The following is a 24,544-nucleotide window of genomic DNA, read 5'->3' as shown; positions in this document are numbered from 1 at the left end:
TGGGTAACTTACATGACAAGTAATAACAATTTTATTTTGTACATGTTCAGCGCTTAGAGAAAATAAACTCACCTCGTTTTTCTTTTATATGGATATCGTACTCAGTACTACCATAGCTCCTACAGCTTTCTTCATGATTTTTAACCACTCGTGTTCGGAAAGCATCGTACCAAATAATATTATTAGATTGTTCGATATTACCGGTAGTTGACGAACATGCGATTGTCGCCACAGTTTTAATAACACAAATATTATTGTCATCTGAATCCTCATCTTTATTTTTTTCCAAATTAGACCTCTGCGATATTTTCGGACGTTTAGCATTCTGATTACTGTCTTCATTTTTCAAATGGATCATATTTATATGAAATATCTCAAATTATTTCTTTCGCTCGCTTGTGCGTTTTTCGATTCACTATTGTGTTGTTAATGGACATGTCCTTGACTTCGAAACTGTTTCAATGAGAACCAAGCTATTCATAACAAACACTAATAAATTTAGTGAGGTTCACAAAGCAAGTTGAAACTGAAATATTCACGTTTCACCATCTTTTTAATTTAACTTAAACACAAAGATTTCGTTGTTTTATGCGACTAGAATTTCAATGGCATATTTTATGCCACTTTTCACCACTGAGATGAACTCAATTTTCCTGCAAACAAAAGATTGGTATGCCTAAAATCAATAATGTCAACGGTTATGACATCATGCTTGCTGAACAACAGCGCAATATCAAATGCAACAGGTATGTTTCTTTCGGTAACATTCAAATCCACTACTAAGAAATTCAATTACGTCGAATCACAGTGAATGTTTATATATAACTAAAAATTCATTCTGCGACAGTGGAATATTGAGTTGAAACCATTCGGTAATAGTTAGTAGTCGTGCAACAGTTCTTAAACTTTGTTTTCTATTACATGTTTTCATGAGTTGCCTTGGGTTTCTATAACGCACACTGGTACAGTAAGTTGGTACGCGTACTCCTTTAGTAAAAATGGTAAAACACAAAACTCAGCGCTTAATACTTCACTAGTTTCCCCTCGCGAAAATTGAAAATGCGTGTTCGTCGAGTGAACTACGAATGAAGCAGTGAATGAACTATTCAAACAGTATACGATTCACATTGAAATGATGAGATAAAGGGTGTTTTGTTAAGAGCTTGCTGATTTGAAATTTAAATAAAACACATGCCAATAATTTTTTGTCATTAAACATTTTAATATAATTTCAGGCACCGCCACGATTATTTTTCAGAAAGGTTATTCTGGAGGTCTAATTTTCGAGCACTTTTTCACGCATTTGAGGGCGTATTTCAGCAATGACACATTTCCAAAGCATCAATCGTTGCTGGTTTATCCACATAAACCAATGATTTTACGTATCACGACACAAAAATAATCGAATGGCGCCAAATCACACGAACGCGAAAGCTAATTCACCGATCTATTTCTCGAAAAAATGTTGTCGTTGAAATGTTCGTTCATTTTTTAAAGCAATAAGGACCGGTGATTACACCAGCCCCTAGACCGCAGCAAACAGTTGTAAAACTTTGGAATAATGTGCAATCAATAATGTCGTTTCCGTTTTTAAACTTCACTACACCGGTGCAGTGCTACACCATGATATGAATAAACGAACAAAAATAATGAAAACATAAACAGTAACTTGACTACAATAAACGATTCCATTGCACAGAGCTACACCGAACGTTTGATAAGTGGTATCGGTGCAGAAAAAGTGTAGGACTGGTGTTGTACAATCAATTGGTAAAAACGAACGGTTTCAGTACAGCTTTCGCTACACCGGTGTAGTGCAATTTAAAAACGAAAACGACATAAGATATGAATTCCACAGAGAAGTTGCCTGGGCAATCCAGTCACTCAAAATACATGTATCATCATACATAAATGCTAACGTCACGTGATTATTCCTCAAATAGAGAGAAAATTGTTTAATTCAATCATTCGCCTCCTATCTAAATTTTTAGTCGTTAGTTGTCATTTAATGTTTCAAATGCTTGCACTTTCGGGACAAAACGGAAGAAGTTACCATGGCAATTGGATTGTTGTATTGGCAATAATATCCTGTGTTAGGGCTGCTAATCGATTAATGAATGGGTATACAATTCATTCATCACACGATTGGTAGTGTTGGTATGAACAAGCAAGCATGATTTTCTTACACTCATACCATACCCAAAATGCATTTTGTTGTGTGAGTATTTTCTGTGGCAATCATAGCAGCCACATGTCATTTGTTTTTGTTTACCTTTTATTTTGAGCCGCAAGTCGAGTCGTTTGACCTACTTCATAACTAGAGATGTCTGAAATTATTCATTTAATAAACGAGTTCAGTTAACAGATTAGAAATATTCAATTACTCGATCGTTTTAATTTTTTTGATAATCAGTGTTAGCACTTTGGGGGGTATTAAGTTAACAAAGTAACTTCGTTCAAAATGCACATAATATTTATGACTTTATTTCGCTTTTCGTCTTCGACTCACCAGTGCACTAGAAGTTCAAATAACTAGGCACCAAACTTGCTCTATTAGAGTAATCACTTCACAAACTATTGCATCGGTGCGCTAGGTCTTCTTAGATATCTCAAAAGTAAACGAGCAACAACTTACTTATCCTCAACAAAGAGTAAAAAATTAGAGATTTTAGTTATCGGATTTTTATTATTTCCGATTTCATAACTAAAGTTTTTCTGGCCTGAAAAGTAATGACCTTAAGGTAAAAACCTCTATAATCGAATATATATATATATATATATATATATATATATATATATATATATATATATATATATATATATATATATATATATATATATATATATATATATATATATATATATATATATATGTTAGTAAAACTATTACTATTTATAAACAGAGATAGGAGAAATTCTTTGTTTTTCTTCATTGTCGCTCTATATTAAATAATAAAAACTTAGGCTTGCTTGAAAGCTACAATTGGCTTGTGAATCAAATTGGAATATCAAGTGGCTGTCATTCCCGGTTTCGGAGATATACTGGTATAAGTGACGTAACATACAAAACGCGTTTTTTATATTCGCTCTTTTTTCAGAAAGTTACCAATCATCAAGTACTAATGTATTATTACTGATACTTTGAATGTTGTCGACTATGCGACAACATATTCGTTGTCTCGCTTTTCTGAACTAACCTCGCTTTTCTGAACTAACCAAAACAATCTGAATAAATTTGTATTTGAATTCAGACCAAATCCGTGTCAGAAGTTTTCGTAATAGCTGAATTCATTTCGTTTGGCCAGATACTAACATAACCTATACATTGAAATAGTTTTGAGCCAAATTGAGAAAATCAGATACATTTCACATTACAATTTCATACACACTTCATCCAATATTTCCGGAACTGGATACCGGTTTCGGACGATTTTTCAACTCTGGTAAAAACAATATTTTTCATATGAATCTGAGTATGTGAAAATCGTTCCAACCGTTTGTGAGAAATTTGAGTGATGTCCGTTTGAAGTACACGATCATTTTTCCGGTACTTCCGGAACCGGGAACGATGATTCGGTAAACCCAAAATCAATGTACTTGGTCATAAATTAACCAGACCTGCCTAATTGAAGAAATATACAATACAGCCTGTGATTCCGGACCAGAAGTCATATCCGGATGAAATTTGATAGGGATCGTTGGAATGGTAAGACCTTTCATTTGTACCTAGGCTTGTGAAAATGGGTCCATCGGTCTCTGAGAAAATCGAGTGCAAATTAACATTTTGCGTTCTCGATTAATTGAGTCGGTTGATATATGGCACTCGGCTTTCCGGGCCTCGATTCATACATCGATTTACACCAGGCGCGTATCCAGAAAATATTTTCGGGGGAAGGGTTAGTTTAAACCTGTAAGAGAGAAATTGCGCGAGCATGGTATAGTTGGGAAATATTCTGTAGATGAGAAAGATATCGTGCTGCTGTATCCCGCACATACTTATTCAAGGGGCGGGTAGGGTCTAACACTTTTAAAAAATCATTTATGTTTTTCTTTGTATTTTCTTATAGTAAAACATTTCAAGAATATTTTGTGAAATTCTCAAGCTTATCGGAACAAAACTCAGCAAGTTATGGGCCTTCATCTTTGTTCATCTCATACTGCGAAGAAGTAAGAGCTCGGCACACAGGTCAAAGATTTCTGCTTCGATTGACTCAAAACTTGACAAAAGATTCTTGAAATGTTTCATTACAACAAATTATATAAGAAAAAATACTATTATTTGAAAATGTTAGACCCTACGGGCTCCCCTTGAGTAATAAATTGTTTCCATTGATTTTATGGACAAAAAACTTTAAACGCGTTTTCCTCGAAGGCAGGTTTTGAAAGTCCAAAGTCAAGGTGTATTTCCGTGGTGATGGCTGAATGGCTGCAGGAGGTTAAAAAAATGCAGTCGTGAACGGAATATTCGGGTTTTTCCCTTACGTTGTAAGCGAAGCTCTGGCACAGTGGACGATTTCATTCTTCGGAACTCGTGGGATTTAAATGATTCAAGCGTTTAAAAAAATCCTTCCATGGTTCGCTATTGGCGATAATAAGCCAATATATTTGGTTTCTTCTAGTTGTTGTGGAATTCCATTGAATCTAGTATTCATTCTATTGCGAATGGAACAACGGTTGCGAAATCGAACACGGGATGCATCAATCGAGAATATATGTTGAAACTACGTAAACCGTAGTTCTAGAGATTCGTAGAGATTCTCTTTGTTTACTTTCTCTTTCGATTATTGCGAAGCATTCCTGCTTTATTCGGTAATTTCTTCAGTGCAGATTCAAAGATGATAGCTTATTATTATCGGTAAATAATTGGAGTGAGTGATTGCTTACAGTACCCTAATAATCGAAAGAGAAAGTAAACAAAGAGAATCTCTCATTGGTTCATACGTCGTTTTGAACATGTTATACTGAAATGACTCAGGCCACAGAGCCAGTTTTCAGGATAATTTGATTAGTTTTGTGCAATTTTCGCAGTGCAAAATTCGCAACAGTGTTTAATATCTTAGAGAATTACACAATTTGGCCCTTCTGAATGCCAGAAATTTATCTCGTGCTTTTTTACTGAAATATTTAAATCCGAAACGAAATAATTGTCATGAAAATTCTGTATATTTCTTTTTAGAACAATAATTGTATACCCAAAGAATTATGCGAAATTTTTTTCACTATACTGTATACGGCCCAATTTTCAACCACTTGTAGTTTGTAGTAAAACTTCCTGCTGATTTGCTATATAAAATGCATAGCACCGACTTAGAAGCCATGAATGAAAGGTTCCTTTCAGAACCACAATCATTTTTTCATAAAGAACTATGCTGATTATTTCGTAATATTCAATTGTGTAACTAATCTGTACTGTAGTATCGTTTCAAATTCTAGTAGTGAAAAAGAGGAAAGCTTGCACAATGCGCGCAATCGATCAACTAAAGACTGTCCCAGAAGTGTTAGATATTCAAATTTTTTTCGATATACTGATAATATTAGACTACAATAACAGAATATTATTCTCAACATTTGCTACTTAGCCATTGTAGACTAGCTAGCGCACCTTCTTGCGAACGTTCCTTATTAAATTCCGTACAGACTTCTTGGCGACAAGTTTTGACACTTTTTCCTATCTTTTTCGAACTGTTGAATGGTTTCGCCAGCCGAGACATGTTTCCTAAAATATGCCTTCGTTAATGCCCAAAATTCCTCAATTGGTCGAAGTTGTAGGCAATTTGATGGATTCATGTCTTTTGGGACGAAAGTGACATTTTTGGTAGTATACCATTCTACCGTTGATTTCGAGTAGTGGCAAGAAGCAAGATCTGGCCAGAAGACAACAAAATCTTTGTGGCTTCGAATCATGGGTAGAAGTCGTTTTTGTAAACATTCCTTGATGTATATTTCGTTGTTCATTGAAGCAGTGGTGATTAAGGGTTTTGAAATCTTACCGCAGCTACAAATTGCTTGCCAGACCATAGCTTTCTTACCAAATTTTTCGTTTTCAATCGATGTCTCGAATTGGTTTAACACTTGCCGTTCTCGCACCGTATAATAATATTGTGGTCCCGGGAAGGATTTGTAATCGAGTTTCACGTAGGTTTCGCCGTCCATAATTATGCAGTTCAAATTTCCAGCATGAATTGTATTGTACAGCTTTCGAACCCTCGGCCTGATCGTGCTTCTTGTTTCGAACTACGTTTTGGTTGTTTCTGCTTTTTATAGGTTCAAATATTTAAACGCTCTTTAGCACGAAGAACATTTGACTTCGAAGTGCCCACTTTTTTGCCACATCCCGAACTGAAACCTTCTTCTTTTGCTCGAACGCCTTCAGTATACGTTTATCCAACTGAGGGTTAGAAGAACCTTTTTTTCGACCCGTTTTCGATTTATCCTCCTTCCATTTTTGCTATCTTTCTCAGTGACAGTCCGCGTTCTGTGCACCATTTGTACACAATTTTTCGACGTTGTTCTGCTGAAAGTCCACGCATTTCGAAACAAACTAATGAAAACGAATAAACAACTGCTCAAGTGATTAGAGAAGAGTGTAAACAACAGGACGCAGCCATAAAAATTGACAGATTCTGAACCATTGCGAAATGGCAGCGGTTTTTGGTTGCGTCCATACTTTCTGGGGCAGTATTTAATTGATATTTGATTTCTTTATACTGAAAGAGTGTCAGTTTTATTCGTGTTCACGACATCCAGTTATGTCTCTGACATTACACACCCGTACTTTTTAATTTATTCCAATTACACAGGTTTTAACCTTAAGGTCATTCACCTCTTCATGCCAGAAAAACTTTCTGACCCTATGTGTGGAGTTGGGAGTCGGACCCAGGTGGGCTGGGTGAAAGGTATCGACTCACCCATCACGCCATACCCGTTCCATCGATCAGAAGTGATTATCAAAATAGTATCAAATTTAGAAGTTATAAGTAACTCAAAACGTATCTGAATTTGATACAAATTCACGGCGGGGGAATGACTTTCTTAGTTGTGGAACACATAATCAATGAACAGTTGGGGAAATTGTTCGATGATTTAGTAGTTATAAGCTACATTGAATAATCTTTTTCACGCAAACAAATTTTCATCTGTCTCATTTGAAATCTCCAGTTCGATGCAGTATGCAATAATATTATATTCAAAAGATTTGAGTTTAGAACAGCATATCTATAAATTGATGTGAAGTGAGTTTTCGATTTCTTAATTTGATGCATTCAGCTTAATGAATTTAATGGATAATCACGATGATTCTTGGTAGTTCGCCCACTAATTTTGTGCATTTGCCATAGTGAAGATAACGTTGTCTTTTGAATTTCGATGTCTATCGAAACGATCGTCTTTGAAATCTAAATTCTATTTGAGAGCTGCCATTTGTAATGGATGTACATTTAAATTTGTCATTGTTTGAACTGAAAACGAAAATTTTTGATAGTTGCGTATTATTTTTAACAAAAAAGGTTCCTGATACTAATCAAAAAATTTTCACTAAAATTGTGGAAGAACAATTTGTTTTTGTTTATTAATATTGCTTGAGCTCCTTGGCAACGGAAACCAGAAGTGTTGCTGGAATTATTTTTTCAATCATTATCAAGGGGCCGTTCAATGTTTTAGTAACTAGAGGTAAATCGCTCACGAATAGTTTCATTGTGATTTTAGTTCGGAGTTTTGCTTTCTAATGATTTAGATAACAATAAGCGCACATAATAAGTGGCAATTCGATATCAATGTTCACAATGATTACCATAATGGATTTAGACTGCCTTTTTTATTTAATATTCTGTGAAGATTGTTCAAATTGATGAGATCAATTTCAAATTAAAATTTAAGCGTTGTCTCTCCAAGTAACCAAAAGTTCCATAGTACCTGAAAAATATCCACTTCATTAGAGCTTTAAAGTGCGCGTGGCACTTTTTGGCAACTTAAACGAACAGAACAAGTTCTGAGAAAACTTTCTCACTGCTTAAAAGCCGCACAAGGAACTGCTTCAAAATTTTTCTGTTGCGTCGGAAATGAGTAATTCCTTAAAAACGGATTGCTCACAATGCTTTCTATGCTGCTTAAGCTAAATACAAATTGTTAAAATATCCTATTCTATCGAATGAACAACTCCAGAAGAAGAACTTTTCCTTTTGTGTCGAAGCCACTAGAGAGGGATATCTGTTCAGTAACAACAACGATGCAGTGAGAGTACAGAATTAGTATATGTTTACTTTTTGTAAATGGTCATGTTAGGCTTAAGTGCAATGAAACAAAATTTAAAAAACTCAGTCATAATAATAAATAAATAATAAACAATCAAAAATGACAGTTACATCATCTAACTGAAAAAGCAAAATCACCTAAACATAAAAAAGTACAACAAATGCGCTTACCTTGTAGTAAATGAATTGTGGCTTGATATTCCGCAAGTTTTTCATCTATGTAATCCTGGGATTGGTTAGCTATTATTTCTGCTGTGGAGGGTCCAGTTTCACCAGTTTGGTCGTATATGATATACTGTGATGGATTTGATACGTACGAAGGTATTTGCGGTAAGCCTGTTTCCTTGGCAGAATAATTCCCGTGTTGATTGAGATAACTCGGATTAACCGAGTTCATTTGCTCGACAGGCAAAGTAGCATTGTGTGTGATTGGCGACATTGCACTTTGAAATGAGTAACCACAATGAGAATGCGGCGTCGTTGGAAGCTGTGTATTGATGTGGTGTTCGAGCATGGGGACTGCATGAGTATCTCGAGCTATTGAATGTAAACCCATTTCTTGCGTAGATCTTCCATCTGATGACACAGCACTCGACTTCTGATATCGAGTTTCATTAAAAATCACACTTTCCGGTTTTGATCCAACTGGTATTCTGATGTTTGATTGATTGCGTACATCATGTTGCGTTACAGGCACTGATCCTGGTGGTATCCATGGTGACGGTGACCGAAAGTATGTAGGTGGAGGAGTACGCTGCCAACCGCGACCACTACCAACCGGCACATTGTTGTTGTTATTCTTGGGACCTGACATTATCGCTTTGTCGACGTCTACTCTATTCAGTTGAATGAGTTTCCATTTGCTGCTGTTAACCTAGTCATTGCTGATCCGCGAAAGTGAAACTTTTATTCGAAAATAGAAGTGAGTAATTTTCAGTCTAAATATAGACGAAAGATGGCGTTATTTTGTTTGCCTATGATCTGGAAGCAGCAAAGTCAGATAAATAAGAAAAGTAGCACAAATGCAAATCATCTAAAAATAGAACTTCTTTCTTCGGTTGTATCATGTTTAAGATATATTCGATTCGTAGCACATTTTGGCGTAATCTGTTGCATTCGGCCAGACAATATTAATAGCCATAACGTATTATGCCTTCTATATCTTCCCCACATCATTTTTCACTTTTTCATTTTCAAGATTAATATTAGAATTTATATGACAAACTTATGAATTCATTTTATAAACAGATTGTGATCAAAGAAGGTCAAGGTAGTGTTATTCTAATACGACATTATCACTCATAGTAACAATAATTCTCACATTGCTTCTAATTTAGAAAAGATAAAATCATGTCGCCCTATCAGGAAGTTTTGATATTTTGAATTAATGTAATTCCATCCACGGTTCGCTCAATAGAACTTTAAGGTTTCAATCAGTTTTGAAGATTGAAGATTGAACGTACTATCAAGTAAACAAAATTTAGTATATATTGATGCAAGACTATGTTATAAAAATGCAAAGATACACAAAATTGACTCCATTCTTTAACAAATTTGAGTTCTAAATTGACTACATATCAGATGTAGAAGTTCTCTTTTTAGAAATTTCCACTTTTCTAAAGCATTATGTAATCCTAAACATTACACAAATTTCACATCAGAAACTGTCACTTGTACACACTATGCATCGGCTCCTGATATATTAGTTCATAAATAAGTATCATAAACTCAAAAAAGATACAACTTCTTAATTTCTATTTTAATCGCTTCGATGAAATCTCGTTTCTTCAATTTATTCCTTATATGGCGCACTTCATTCAAATTTTTAAAGCGATTCACCTTTTTCGAATTTCAAGTTTATCCGACGATACCGCAAAACCAACTGATTCTCGATGCCGTCGAAATTGTGGGTCTTTGTGCAACGCTTTTTTGCGTATCCTGCGCGCGCAGATTTAACGGACATGCGTTACGCCAAACAATATTAAGACTAGGCGCACATGTATACTTGATCTTTGTTATTGACATAATGGTTTCAAATATTCGATACAATATTTCAAATTCATTTATTCACCGGGACGAAAAATTCGATTCAACCCAGATTACCAGTAAGCACTAATAATGGCATTAAAATAGTCTTTTATCAGCACCAAAAATTTTTATAGCTCTATATCTGCAATCTGAAAGCTCATCTGTTGTAAATCAATCAGAATTCAGCTTTCAGAATGCACTCCAGCAATAAATAAGCATTATATACGACCAGGCTTTAACCATTGTTTTGTGTGTAGATTTCACAAGCATATTTCGAACCACGTGCTCAAGAGAGTAACAAAATTAATGCTTACCAAATGACTTAATGGCGGAATGCTAACCGTATAAACTATACATTGTATTAGAACCAAATGTTGGTAGGAAAAAAGTTATAACATCGACTACTCATTCAACAAATCAGCAAATTATTGAACGAATCAATGGATGTACTGTGTTACATAAACGATAACATCAAAACAAAGAGGTTTTGCATGAATTTATCTTTCACGTGAATTAATTTATTGAAGCACTTATAATGAGTGTGAAATAGATACAAAGTATTTTTGTGAAGAGCATCAAAATTTGAAAGATCAGGAGGAAACTAAAATCTATGCAGAATATCAGTTCCATAACCAAGTGTAGATCGTAAATATATCCGCCTTTTACATAGTATTATATTTTCCAAATCGAAATTCTGGATAGTGAGCATATTTATCGATTTAATAGCCGGAGAGACAGTAGTCCCAACTGGCCAATCCGGTTATATGTGTAGAAAAATGTACTCCGAAACAACTCAAAAGATTATCACCAAAATGGCTTAGGTAATTCTTTGCTGTTCACAGATTGCCATAACGGTATTTTAAGTAAGAGAAGGTGTAGTAAGTGTTTGCTAACAGGGGAAGTTTAAGGCAAAATGATTCGATTTCTGCGAAAATCGATATTTTTGGCTGGCACAGATATTTATTACAACTAAGCAGACGCGTATACAAGGGAGAGTTTAAGGGGTTCAAACCCTTCCCGAAATTCAAGAAATGATTAGGAGAGGCTTAGACTAGACCTGATACGGAGTTAGACTGGACAGCTTTAATTTTTTTTATAAACCATCAGTTATTTCGATACATAGACTTTGTAAACGCACTTTCATGTGACGGACAGACAAGAGTCTTTAGAAAGGTTGAAACCAACAGATAATCCATTCAAACGTGATTTCATTTTCTTTGCGCTCATTAAAGTATCTCAAGATTTTTGCACCATATTGTATTCGTTTTGAGTTGGTCAATTCTGCGCAATTCTATTATGGAAAATCTTTTCTTTGGTTATTCAAGTCAATTATGAAGTGGATAATTTTCAACAGGTAATTATATACATATGTTCATACGTATGGGAATTGAACCCCCTCCAAAAATTTCTTTTACCACGCTGATTGAGTAAATTTTACACACAGTTCGTATGTGAGCCTGTATATCTGTTATCTGTGATCTGGGTATCGAATTCTCTGCGGAGAAAACTGAGCTGATCATCTTTTCAATAAAGCATGATTCCGCGCAGCTTCAGCTATATATGATGGGAAGAACGATCCAACAGGTTTTGACTTTCAAATACCTCGGGGTGTGGTTTGATTCCAAATGCACGTGGGAGGACACATTAGGTATCTGATAACAAAATGCCAATAAAAAGTAAATTTTCTTCGAACAATAACAGTATCTTGGTGGGGTGCTCATCCGGAAGATCTAATAAAATTGTATCAGACAATGATACTTTCAGTGATGGAATATGGATACCTTTGCTTTCGTTCCGCTGCAAACTCTCATATTATTAAACTAGAGCGAATGTACTATCATTGTTTGCGAATCGCCTTAGGCTGCATGTATTCGACACATACAATAAGTCTTGAGGTTCTGGCGGGAGTTTTTCCATTAAAAGATCGCTTTTGGGAGCTTTCATCACGACTACTAATAAGATATTTTAATCATATGTCACAGGAAATCAACCCTTCGTTGGAAAATGTTTTTTTAAAGTAATTTACAATAGCAAATAGCTTGATAAAACAGTGCTTAGATTAACTAATGAATACCGGCATACTAATATGATATTCGAAATGTATTAGGTTGAAAGTTGTCATCTTCTATATCGGTTTGAATTTTAAAAACTCATCACCTTGTAATTCCAGAATCGGAAGTCGGAATCGGATAAAATTCATTAATTTTTTATGGGACCTTAAATCCTTTAATTTGAATTTTTGTTGTTGAAATTCGATTAAGAAAACGATTGAGCTTTGGGAAACGATTCGATACTGGAACCGGAATTCGAAAGTCGGTTTAACCGAAGTCAGTTGAATTCACCTGAGGAGCTGTATAGTTCTCATTCGATTCAAAATGTTTGAAAATCAGTGTAGACATTTCTGAGAAATTGTAGTACGAGTTAAATTTTTGGATGGCTTCCAGATCGAAAATTGAATACCGCTAAATCTGAAATTAAGTTTATTTGGTTGTCGGCTATTCATTGAGGTTGTAGATGGAAACGCGTGGTATTTGATTCTATGAGCATGAGATATATGATTTTAGAACTAAATACCATGCGTCTCCATCGGATGATGACATTTTGATGGGGACGCATGGTTTTCCGAATGATTTATTTTTTGAAGTGTGGTATTATACCCGTCCAAATTTTTTAAAAATCTGAAAAAAATACAGCGTAATGTACTCATAAATGATTTATTTTTGATGTTAAATCTAGATTTGAAAAATTCTTATAAAAATCATAAAGGTTCCCCATAATTCTTAAAATATTCCTGATTTTTTTCATTTTTTTTGCTAGAGAGGTTTTAGAAAAATTTAAATAAAATGAAAATCAGAAGAACCATCCTAACTCCGCCAATATGGTAGTTAAAGGAGTAAAATTTTTAATTAAATTTTGTGAAAATCATCTCCAATATAAACCCTTTCAAACAGCGAATATCAATTTTTATTCTGTTTGGGGCAGTTTTATATGAAAAGAGGGCTACACCCTATAGGGTAATTTAATTTGATGTTTTTTTCTATCCTACACTCAAATAAAAATTCACGTTCGATTCACTTGAAAAATCACGTAGAATAGTTTCAAATGTCAAATTGAATATTTTACCTGACGAAAATGAATGTTATACGAACATCCCCTAAAATGAATAGAGTCATCACATAAGGTTTACGTGAATTGACCAAACGTCAAACAATCTACGTGAATTTCCAGTGTGAAAAGCTCGATTTTGAAAATGGCGAGCAGTGGCCCTCGAAGTGTACGTAGTGTAAATATTTGCGAGAAGATTTATTTAATTACAATTTTTTACTCCATCGACCGGACCATTTCAGTATGAAAGTTTCCATGTGTTCAACTGGACCGAGTGCCTGCGTGAGTCCGGAAGTTTACCCGGTCCTGCCGAATGCTTCAAACAGGCCGTCGGTATGAAGCTAGAGACACTGGAACCATGTAATGCGACTTCAAACTGCATCAGTAGTGTTGTGGGAGTTCTTGGATCTCGACTTCGGCTTCGGTTGGATGGCAGTGACAACATAAACGATTTCTGAAGGCTTGTCGATTTGAGATACCACGACGTTATTAGTTGCTTTTTTAAGCCGTTGGAATTATATGACAATTTTCTGGAATAAATATTTTATATTTCATGGCATTTTTCATTTCATAAATTTATATAAAAATCTGGAATCTCCCTTTTGACTTCAACCAATACATAAAATAGTAATTTTCTGGTATCTAAATTTGATATGAACTGATAGATAAATGTGATATGAACAGTACATTACATTTTAACTATGAAACACGTAACTTTTACTGGATTATGCATTAAACTGCTTTTAAATGCCAGTCCATTAAAACCTACGTGAAAAGTAGGGTGGAAAATATTCACATAACTTTTCACGTAACTATAATATGATTATTATTTTGAGTGTATTGAAAATTTATAAAAGTTTTTAATTCATCCTGGGACTCGATTACGATGGTGCCACCAATATGATTCCGCAATCAAGTCCCATGATAAGGAAAACTAACATTTATATGGATTTAAAACGATTAATCTATAATCATAGATCTTTATTGTCAACAAATTCTAGAACCGTGCCGAAAGCAATACTAGACATTCACCTCTTTTTGAATATGTATTTCTTTGGATAAAGCTAAAAAGATAAAAAGTTTATTTTGACTGGGTTGCCTAAATTTACATTACAAAAGTTAATTTTCGTTGGGTTAACTAAATTACATTACTTAAAAATTATCGAATGAATTTTCATGTGTAGATTAAAATTTATTGTCATTTATTTATTTTTGTCCAAACCAGTTTTTTAAGTATTTCCGATAACACAAAATACACCAATATCCAATTTTATCGTTTAGTTTGAGCAACGTGGACAGGATACTGGCAGTTGTTTGCAATCTGCTATTCACTACTGTTCCAAAAAATAAGGCTAAACTACGTATTGTCTCGCTGTTGGACTGTTCCAATATTTTTGACGATTTTGACGGATAGGGTTAACTCACCTATCCGATTATATTTAACAGCAAAACCATTTTGAAGCTGTCTCGAAGTGTATGTCGATACTTGGTTAAAATTTTGCTGAATGAATTTTTTTCCTTAACTATAATTTACCCAGGGAAGGTATAAATATCTTTTTCAGCTGTCAGTGAATGCGACGTTATAATACCAGGTCCATTGTACCAATAGTCATCTCATTAGTAGAGTTGCTATGTTATTCTGCCGATATTAGCACAACTTATTTGTGATAAAATCGGATGCAATATCTTTGTTTCGGCTCAAAGAAGCAATACAATAGTTTGAAAATTGTTCAATACTGCTCTTATAGCGACGCGAAAACTCGATGCGAACACTTAGGGGTTTTTGGTTACAAAGAAAATATTTAGTTTCATTTTCTTCGCGTTTCTCCTGCGGCTCATTAGTGCCTAGAGCAGTTGAAATTAACAATAGTGTAAACTTTGCATCTGCTTAGTGGTTTAAATTGAACTGCTAGGTGGCAATGGCGAAGAAAATGAGACTTTTCTAGGTTTTTATGCGTCTAAACGAAAGAGTTATGATTCAGTTTCAGTTTATTTCACACATATATTCATGGACCGACCATTAGTCAGGTTAAGTTGTTGTCTCAGCTGGTCCGGGACATCTATATAAATTCTATCGAGTCCTATAGCAAATATAAATTCTCTTAATTTTACTACATTTACTGCATCATCAGCACTGGACCATATTGTGAATGTGACTGAATTAGTATGCGTTAAAGAACAGTACAAATTATTTAACTCTTTGACGCTATAGGCGGCAATACCGGCTCGAATCGGGAATGTAATGTCATATCCCATCTTATCAATGCCATTGTCCTTAATTGTATTTAGCATGTGTTGAATGTGAGCCTCGGTGTATTGACCTTCCTTAGCATCGTTGCTCCATCTGGTTGTCCAACCAATGGATAGTGTAACATTATCCATACGTTTTACAGCATCAAAAAATTTTATTGGATCTACTGGTATGGTTGAAGTGTTATTTACAGGTCCTGATAAAATATCTGCGTTAATCCATGTTTTGAATTTGCGTGTATCATAACATGACGAAAGTATTCCAACTGATTGTTCGAGGGCTTCGATTGATTTGAAATCTAGTTTTACTCCTTTAACCTGGCTAGTGTTGGCATGCATATTGAAATCCCTTATTTGTTTCAAGAAATTGTTCAATGATAAATCTGATTTTATTGCTGGGGGATGTGCCATAACAGGAATAAGGTTTTGATTAATTTTATCATCTTCGAGGTAACCCATTGATATATCTGCTTCGATAAAGTTAACGTTAGCTGTAAGAAATATTATAAATAGTACAATGGAAAAATGTTTCGAAGTAATGCTCACCATTATTTAATACATCAGACAGATAAGTTTTATTATTAACTGCATGTGCCCAAGTAATACTTGTTAAATTAGGTTTCTGTGTATAATCTTCATGTAAACTAGGTATATCCATGCTTTCTACAAAACAAATATTGGTTCAAATGTACGAAACTTGAATACGATTATACCAATAATTTTGAGCAATAGAGCACTAAATATATAAACAAACAACATTGTCGACTTTAGATAATTCTTGATTGATTTTTCAAAAGGCCGTAAGAGCAAGTGACAGTTTCTCTTTGTTTACTTTTTCTTTTATTAGTTACTTAGCGGTTTCCTCGATTACCACTCAACTCTTTCTATAAAATGGTACCCGAAACCTTCGACTTTTAAACAGATTTGTAAAATCTTCGGTAACTTTTATAAACGCGTCACAATAATCCAGCCATGTGACACCGGCTAGCACCAACTCAAAATCAACAGAGCATTGTATTGTGATTATGAGCGATCTAACATTTAATTTCACAACTAGAGGCGTACGTGTGCGAGGATGACGATTGCAAGTTTATATATCCAAATGCAGGGGAAAACCAATTTCAACTTGTGAAATAATTCATAAACTATTAAAAATATTATTTGTTCATGCTAAAAGTTAATTTTGGAATGAACTGAAGGCGGACATTAGTAGGCCAAACGCAGGAAATATTTTTGCAGCAAATCAAACCCTGTCAGAGAACAAGCGAGACATTTTTTCAGTTTTAACTCTGGCAGGAATCCTTCAGCGGCCCTTACACGAGTCAAAATATCATTACTAAAAAATAATATCATTTTAATGAACGTGTATAGTGCAGTAATTACGAGTTTTCTATCAAATATGAAATACATCATTAAAAATGACAAACATAATTCTCGGGTAAGGGCCGCTTTTGTTTTGCCGTGAGTACATTTCTTGGTTTGATCGACACTAAGCTTGGTTCAACTTCTAGTGTGTTTAAAATTATAAACCGTCATTTGGAGCAGAGATGCAAAAACAGATAATATTCAATTTATAGGTTATATTAGTTACTTACTAAACGAATCGATCCAAAATGTACTGGTTGCAAATTCCCGGTTCCAGAAGTACCGGAAATAGTGGTCAAAAATTTCAAAACGAGACTCACTCAATTTTCCCAAAGATGATTTGATCGATTTCCACAAACAGGCTCAAATAAAAGTTCCTATAGTCTCATAGGTTGCTGTTTAGTGTCATCCTGGTCCTACTTCCGGTTCCAGATCTATAGGGTAAAATGTATTTAATCATTTAGAAAAATTCTTATTAACTTGACATAACTGTTTACAAATTGAAAAGGTTCTGTTAGTTCATACCCAAAGAAAGTTTCTTATTTTATTCAAGATTAAAAAAAAATTTCTTCACAAAATTTTCAAATGATAGTTTTGAAAATATAAGCAATATGAGAAAGGCATCATTACACCACTAGGTGGATTGAAAAAAAATTTTTTTTGTTAATTTACCGACAATTTCATGAATATATTTACTATGTCTTATTATTTCTAAGAAAAATTTATACAAGAAGCTTTTTTTCATTAAAAACTTTGATTCAAGAACTTTCACGAAGAATTTTGCAGCCATTTTAATCACTACTTTTATATTATGTGCTTGACACTTAGTATTGCCGCAATTGTCAATAAGCATAAAGATTATCTAGAAAACACATATACATCAATATGGTGACACTTGCAACCAAGGTTGCTGATCCTATCAATGAAACATTACTCGTGAACTATTCTCTTCACCGGCGATGCTACCCGTGCGGCGAGCAGTTTGTATATATTCCGTGTCTGCTTTATTCATTCTTTCCTTCCACTCAGAGAATTGAACCGCTTGGCAAAGCAAGCAAGCATCATATATGCACTCTGTTCGCTCGCAGTGAGTTCGTTTCGAAGCATTTAGGTAGAAAGCTATTCGGTGGTGATGATGACTCGCGTTGAGTCGAATTTTCTACTCACGGTGATTCGTTCTCTGCGACGTATGGCGGTACAACTGAATGACCGCCCAGGATGATTCCTGTATAAAGCTTATAAGAAAGATGTCGAATCTTTTTGAATTGTCTTCACTGCACATTTCTTCGGTGTTTGCTATACTTTAATCGTGATTTGTAGCGTTAGGGACAACTTTGATACCTACCAGAATATGTTATTGATTAAACATCAAACTGTAAAGGGTTATTAATGGAGCGTTTTTGTGTGTCGTAAATATGTAACTTTCACTCCTATTCCGTAGTTCTATAATAAATTCATTTTGTGTTTCGATCGAGTTCGACTTTTCCAAACAAATTATATCTCATTCGAAATGCCAAATTGGTATTTTTCATTCGGTCGAATGTAGGGTTGTTTATTATGCCTGAGAAGTAATAGTCCCAAGTTTTTGTCAATTATTATTGTTTCTCATGATCGTGACACTATTTATATACCGATTACAAAGCCATTCGACGATCGTTTCCTTAATAATTATAAACATATGTGATGATTGCTTTTAATTTCATGTTAATCATTCATAATAAACTAATAGTATTTGTATTAACTTCGAGACAAGTTGTGTCGAACCAAGTCAACTACCAAAAAAGTTGAGACCAACTTTGATGATAAACACTATCAGTTCGTACAAATATTAGAAGAACCATAAACACCAAATAATTCCGTCACATTCAATATACAGGGCAATATACAATATAATAGAAACTAAAACCGAAATAGAACTTCTATAGTTTTGTATAAGGCACTAATTTGGAGGCCAACATAAGATTTTACTGAAGAATGATATTTCTATTATTATCAAAAACAAACAAACTCTCTACAGTTACTTGTTGGAAACTGTGCCATGGATAATCGTGCAATGAAGACCTTCCGCAGTTTCCAATAACGAAATAAATATCTAAAAATCAAGTATCATACAATCAAACACAACAAAATTATCTGTCTCGTGACATTAGTGACGTTAAATAAAGTGGAATTAAATGCATATTTTTTTCTTGATCCTATATTCTCCTACTATCTCCTGATTATGTGATAACAGAATTATATTTCATTTGGACTCTTTGTATGTGATCCTTGAAGTATTCACGTAAAAATTTTTTTGCTCAACACAGTTTTAAGGTAAATAATACAATGAGTAGTTTCAAAACTGAATGTGTGATATGAGTAACAAAAATTCTAAATCGCACTATCTGACAAATCGATAAACCACGCGGATTGTGTTATTTTTCAAATTGAAATCGTTTCCTCTGTAATATGAATATTGTAAAATGTTATGAAATTGAATTTACAATTTCTTCTAGCGGATGTTCTTTTTTAAAAAAAAGCTAAACCGATCACTTCGGGAGTCAATTGTAGAACATTTTATTTTCAATACATTTTTGACAGCAATATCAGATTGTAATCTTAATTTGATTTCAGCTCATCAATTTCTCAACTGATATCACATTACGTTATTATTTTGCTGTTTGCTTTTGGAAGCAAAACTTACGAGGCAATAGTTTTGTGAAACTCCAAAAATGATAATATTAAATGCAAAAATTTAATGAATGCATTAAAATATGACTAAGTTAATAAGGCGATACAAAAATGCAAAAGTAAATTTCAATGGAACATCTATTCCTCCAATTTTATGTTGCGTTTTACAAAATGCTTCGACATCCTGTGGCAGTTGGCCGGAACCACAACCGTGATTCTCAATTTAAAAGTCTTAATTTCCTGATCGTAGTACAGTTATTCTAATCGATAATTTGCGTAGATGTATGGTAAAAGATGCTGAATGAGTATTTAGTTAGTAATGACTATTTCTTTGTTAGCCATTCTTCTTAATTACTTTGATTTTTGCAGAGCAAGCAATTACATGGCGTCTCAGTAGGTTCAAACGTTGTGGAAAACCCTGCACTCCTATTACTTCTATAAATCAAATCTATGCGAAGAAGCGTTAAATTGTGTTTAATATAATAAAAACACGAGAAAATAAATCATCCCTGAAATTAAAAGATTAGACTTGCCTCTATAATCAATATTCAGAATATATTTTTGTCACTCTATTTGCATTGCATATTGATATTGCGTATTGGACTTGATCATTCATAATCATATGTGATTTTAAAAAATATCACTGTAGATATTTCAGTCCATTTTCAAAATCATAAATAAAATAAATATCAAACCAACCCGAAAGAGAATCAAAAGTGTTGCTACAGTTATATGTGGAAAATAATTCCTTTTATTTTATTTCTTATATAAGCCATATAAACTGCAAAATTTTCACTTTACAAAAGTGATTGCCCTCAGGTGATTCAACTCCAGCTTTTTTAAAATCTATCTGCCATTACTTGCCGCAAAATTTCAACAGCACGGAGTACGAACGTGAGAATAGTATTCGGTGAAATCTGAATAAACTGTTTCATTAGTTTTATTGCATTAGAAGTACATTATATGTACATTAGTATACGATTTTAAACGACGTTTTGAAGTAGACTATCAGTTTTATTTATCAGTTTAATTTTTATCCAACCCAATCGTTTCGCCATCTTCCAATAATAAGTAATGATATTACGTTTAAAGTTTTCCTAGCTAATTTGTGATGTTCAACGCACACTTTTTATCAGGGAAATATCTACGAGACAATTAAACTAAGCAAAATAAAAAATTGCTTCCATCGCATCGCTAATTTTTGTCTTCAATTTTTTTCGTACACTTGCATTCATTTTTTTTTTTTTCATAAATACGTTTATTTCATAGGCAATATACATAAGTTTTTCTTCGCCGTGGCATCCACAATACATAGTAGTTTAAACCTAATACATTTCGAATATCATATTAGTATGTTGGTACTCATTAGTTAATCTAAACACTGTTTTTATCAAGCGAGTTGCTATTTTAATTACATTAAATAAAATACATTTATTTTGTACATGATCTTATAACTATTTCAGGATTGTTTGTATCAGTTCACCACTTATATTCAATATCCTATAGTTGGCTATTGGTTGAACTCATGGAAGAGAAAACAGTTTAACATAAAATAAAATTTAAATTGGAACTCCAATGGATTTAATGAAATGATAAAGAAGTTTCATGTATGGAAGGTCACGACAAGCAAGAATGTCGCGAACTGGGACATTGGATAGTCTACCTTGGGTACGCAAGGAATTTATTAGTTGAGATCTGACATCACGAAACTCCACGCATGTCCAAACAACATGGTCAATATCGCGGTAACCTTCGCCGCAAGCACAATGATTAGTCTCGGAAAGTCCAATTCGAAGGAGATGTGCATCTAACGTGTAGTGATTGGACATGAGTCTGGACATCACACGAATGAAATCTCTACTCACATCCAGTCCCCTGAACCATGCCTTTGTCGATATTTTAGGAATAATTGAGTGCATCCACCGACCCAGATCATCTTTATCCCAAGAAGCTTGCCAGCTGGCAAGTGTTCTTTGGCGAGACGCGCTATAGAATTCGTTGAAAGCAATCGGTCTCTCATAAATTTCACCCTCAATAGCACCACGTTTGGCTAAAATATCGGCTCTTTCATTGCCTGGAATGGAGCAATGAGCCGGAACCCAAACTATTGTGATTAGATAATTATTATTCAATATGTCGTTCAGACACTGTTTTATTTTACCCAAGAAAAACGGTTCATTTTTGCCAGCAGCGTTTGAGCGAATGGCTTCAATTGCACTCAGACTATCTGTGAAGAGGAAATAATGGTTTGGAGATAATGTGACGATTACATTCAAGCTATAATGAACTGCTGCTAACTCTGCTATATAAACAGATGCAGGTTCTTGAAGCTTGAATGAGGCCGAAACATTATTGTTGAACATACCAAACCCTGTCGCTTCTTCCATTCGCGATCCGTCCGTGTAAAACATTTTCTCAGAGTTAATATGCCTGAACTTACTTGAAAATATTTTTGGGATTTCCATAGAGCGTAGGTGGTCCGGGATTCCACGCACTTCGCGCTGCATGGATGTGTCGAAAAATAAAGTTGAGTCAGGTACATTTAGGAGGCTGACACGGATAGGAATATATCTTGAAGGGTTGATTTCCTGTGACATATGGTTAAAATATACTGTCATGAATTTTGTTTGAGATCGAAGCTCGACTAGTCGTTCGAAATTATTAATTACCATGGGATTCAGCACATCACATCTTATTAGCAGGCGTGATGAAAGCTCCCAAAATCGATCTTTTAATGGAAGAACTCCCGCCAGAACTTCAAGACTCATTGTATGTGTCGAATGCATGCAGCCTAAAGCAATTCGCAAACAACGGTACTGAATTCGCTCAAGTTTGATAATATGAGAATTTGCAGCGGAACGAAAACAAACGCATCCATATTCCATCACTGAAAGTATCGTTGTCTGATACAATTTTATTAGATCTTGCGGATGAGCACCCCACCAAGACCCTGTTATTGTTCGAAGAAAATTTACTCTTTGTTGGCATTTCGTTATCAGATACCTAATGTGTCCTCCCCACGTGCATTTGGAATCAAACCACACCCCGAGGTATTTGAAAGTCAAAACCTGTTCGATTATTCTTCCCATCATATGAAGCTGAAGTTGCGCGGGATCATGCTTTTTTGAAAAGACGACCAGCTCTGTTTTCTCCGCAGAGAATTCGATACCAAGATGAACAGCCCAAACGGACAATTTATCTAAGGTATCTTGCAATGGTTTTTGCAGATCAATAGCTTTGGATCCAGTAACTGAAACCACGCCATCATCTGCCAATTGTCTTAGTGTACATGGGGTTACTAGACAGCTGTCAATGTCATTCACGTAAAAATTATAGAGGAGCGGACTGAGGCATGAGCCTTGCGGGAGACCCATGTAGCTAATTCTGATTGTTGCCAAATCGCCATGTGAAAAATGCATGCGTTTCTCTGACAAAAGGTTGTGCAAATAATTATTTATAACCGCTGGGAGTCCATGTTGGTGGAGCTTGTCTGAAAGAACATCAATGGAAACTGAATCAAATGCTCCTTTAATGTCTAAAAATACAGATGCCATTTGTTGCTTTTGAGCGAAGGCAATTTGGATGTCAGACGAAAGTAATGCAAGGCAATCATTCGTCCCTTTATTTCTACGGAAGCCAAACTGAGTATCTGACAACAAACCGTTCGTCTCGACCCAAGTGTCGAGACGTCGTAGAATAATTTTTTCGAACAATTTTCTGATGCAGGACAACATCGCAATGGGTCTATATGAGTTGTGATTGGAAGCTGGTTTCCCCGGCTTTTGAATGGCGATAACTTTCACTTGTCTCCAGTCAGGTGGAACAATATTTTGCTCAAGAAACTTGTTGAACAATTCCAACAAACGTCTTTTTGCGAGGTCGGGCAGATTCTTCACCAAGTTGAATTTAATTCTGTCCAATCCAGGAGCGTTATTGTTACAAGACATGAGTGCTATGGAAAATTCCATCATTGAAAAGGGGCTATCAATGGAATCATCATTTGAAGAAGACTCCCTAACAATGCTATGCGTAGGAACGGAATCTGGACAAACTTTCCTCGCAAAATCAAATATCCATCGATTCGAGTACTCCTCACTCTCATTTCCTACGTTACGATTCCTCATTCGTCTGGCCGTATTCCAAAGAGTGCTCATTGAGGTTTCTCTTGACAAACCTTCCACAAAATGTCTCCAATAGCTGCATTTCTTAACCCGAAGTATGTTCTTGTACTTGGTTTCTAAAACCAAGAATTTTTCAAAATTCTGAGGAGTTCCTCCTCCTCGTTTTAAAAACGTCTTGAAAGCATTTTGTTTCGCGTGTTTAGCATCTGAGCACTCTTTGTCCCACCAAGGATTTGGAGGTCTTCTGTTAGACGATGGACCAAGAAATCGTTTGGTTTGGGCTTGTTCTGCGGCCTCCAGAATCGAACAAACGAGGAAGTCATATTCTTCAAGTGGGGGAAGCTCTTCCATTGAAGTTAAGACACTTGAAATATTACTTTGGTATTTAATCCAGTCAATATTTTTTGTCAAATCATATGGAATATTAACTGAATTAGCAATGCCTTTGTTACTGCTAATTGAGATGATGATTGGTAAATGATCGCTACCATGTAAATCAGGAAATACTTTCCAGGTGCAATCTAGTCGAATTGAAGTCGAACAAAGAGATAAATCTAATGCACTTGGACGTGCAGGAGGTCTTGGGATCCGTGTCATGCTACCCATATTTAGTACCGTCATGCTAAAATTGTCGCAAATATTATATATTAGAGATGATCTGCTATCATTGTAAACGGAACCCCACATCATTCCGTGCGAATTGAAATCTCCTAAAATCAAACGTGGAGCAGGAAGGGCTTCGACAATTTCATTAAG

The 24,544-nt window shown here is 34.9% G+C and overlaps 2 protein-coding genes across 9 annotated transcripts in view; both read right to left on the bottom strand.

Annotated features, from left to right (window-relative positions):
* The window catches only part of LOC131432189 (muscle-specific protein 300 kDa), a 98,409-nt gene extending 88,722 nt beyond the window's left edge, over positions 1-9,687 (bottom strand). For 3 of the 8 annotated variants that reach the window (XM_058598317.1, XM_058598315.1, XM_058598316.1), the window contains exon 1: positions 8,421-9,174. In XM_058598317.1, the coding sequence (XP_058454300.1) occupies positions 8,421-9,063 (643 nt within the window). In that variant the 5' untranslated portion in view covers positions 9,064-9,174. Of the gene's footprint in view, positions 1-72; positions 790-8,420 lie in introns of those variants that run through there. The other 5 variants (XM_058598322.1, XM_058598314.1, XM_058598318.1 and 2 more) reach the window with 5 other exon arrangements.
* A 5,666-nt stretch (positions 9,688-15,353) lies between these two features.
* Positions 15,354-16,616, bottom strand: LOC131432188 (protein FAM151B). The gene is made up of 3 exons (XM_058598313.1): positions 16,346-16,616; positions 16,179-16,295; positions 15,354-16,123 (listed from the first exon to the last, which is right to left on the bottom strand). Exons 1-3 carry the CDS (start codon positions 16,389-16,391, stop codon positions 15,372-15,374), a joined length of 915 nt encoding a protein of 304 aa, XP_058454296.1. The 5' UTR covers positions 16,392-16,616; the 3' UTR covers positions 15,354-15,371.
* Positions 16,617-24,544: the final 7,928 nt, after the last annotated feature.

This window comes from Malaya genurostris, chromosome 2 (assembly GCF_030247185.1).
Source record: "Malaya genurostris strain Urasoe2022 chromosome 2, Malgen_1.1, whole genome shotgun sequence".
Taxonomy (NCBI): domain Eukaryota; kingdom Metazoa; phylum Arthropoda; class Insecta; order Diptera; family Culicidae; genus Malaya; species Malaya genurostris.
Note: the sequence above shows the minus strand (reverse complement) of the source record. Positions and strands in the feature narration are given on the sequence as shown.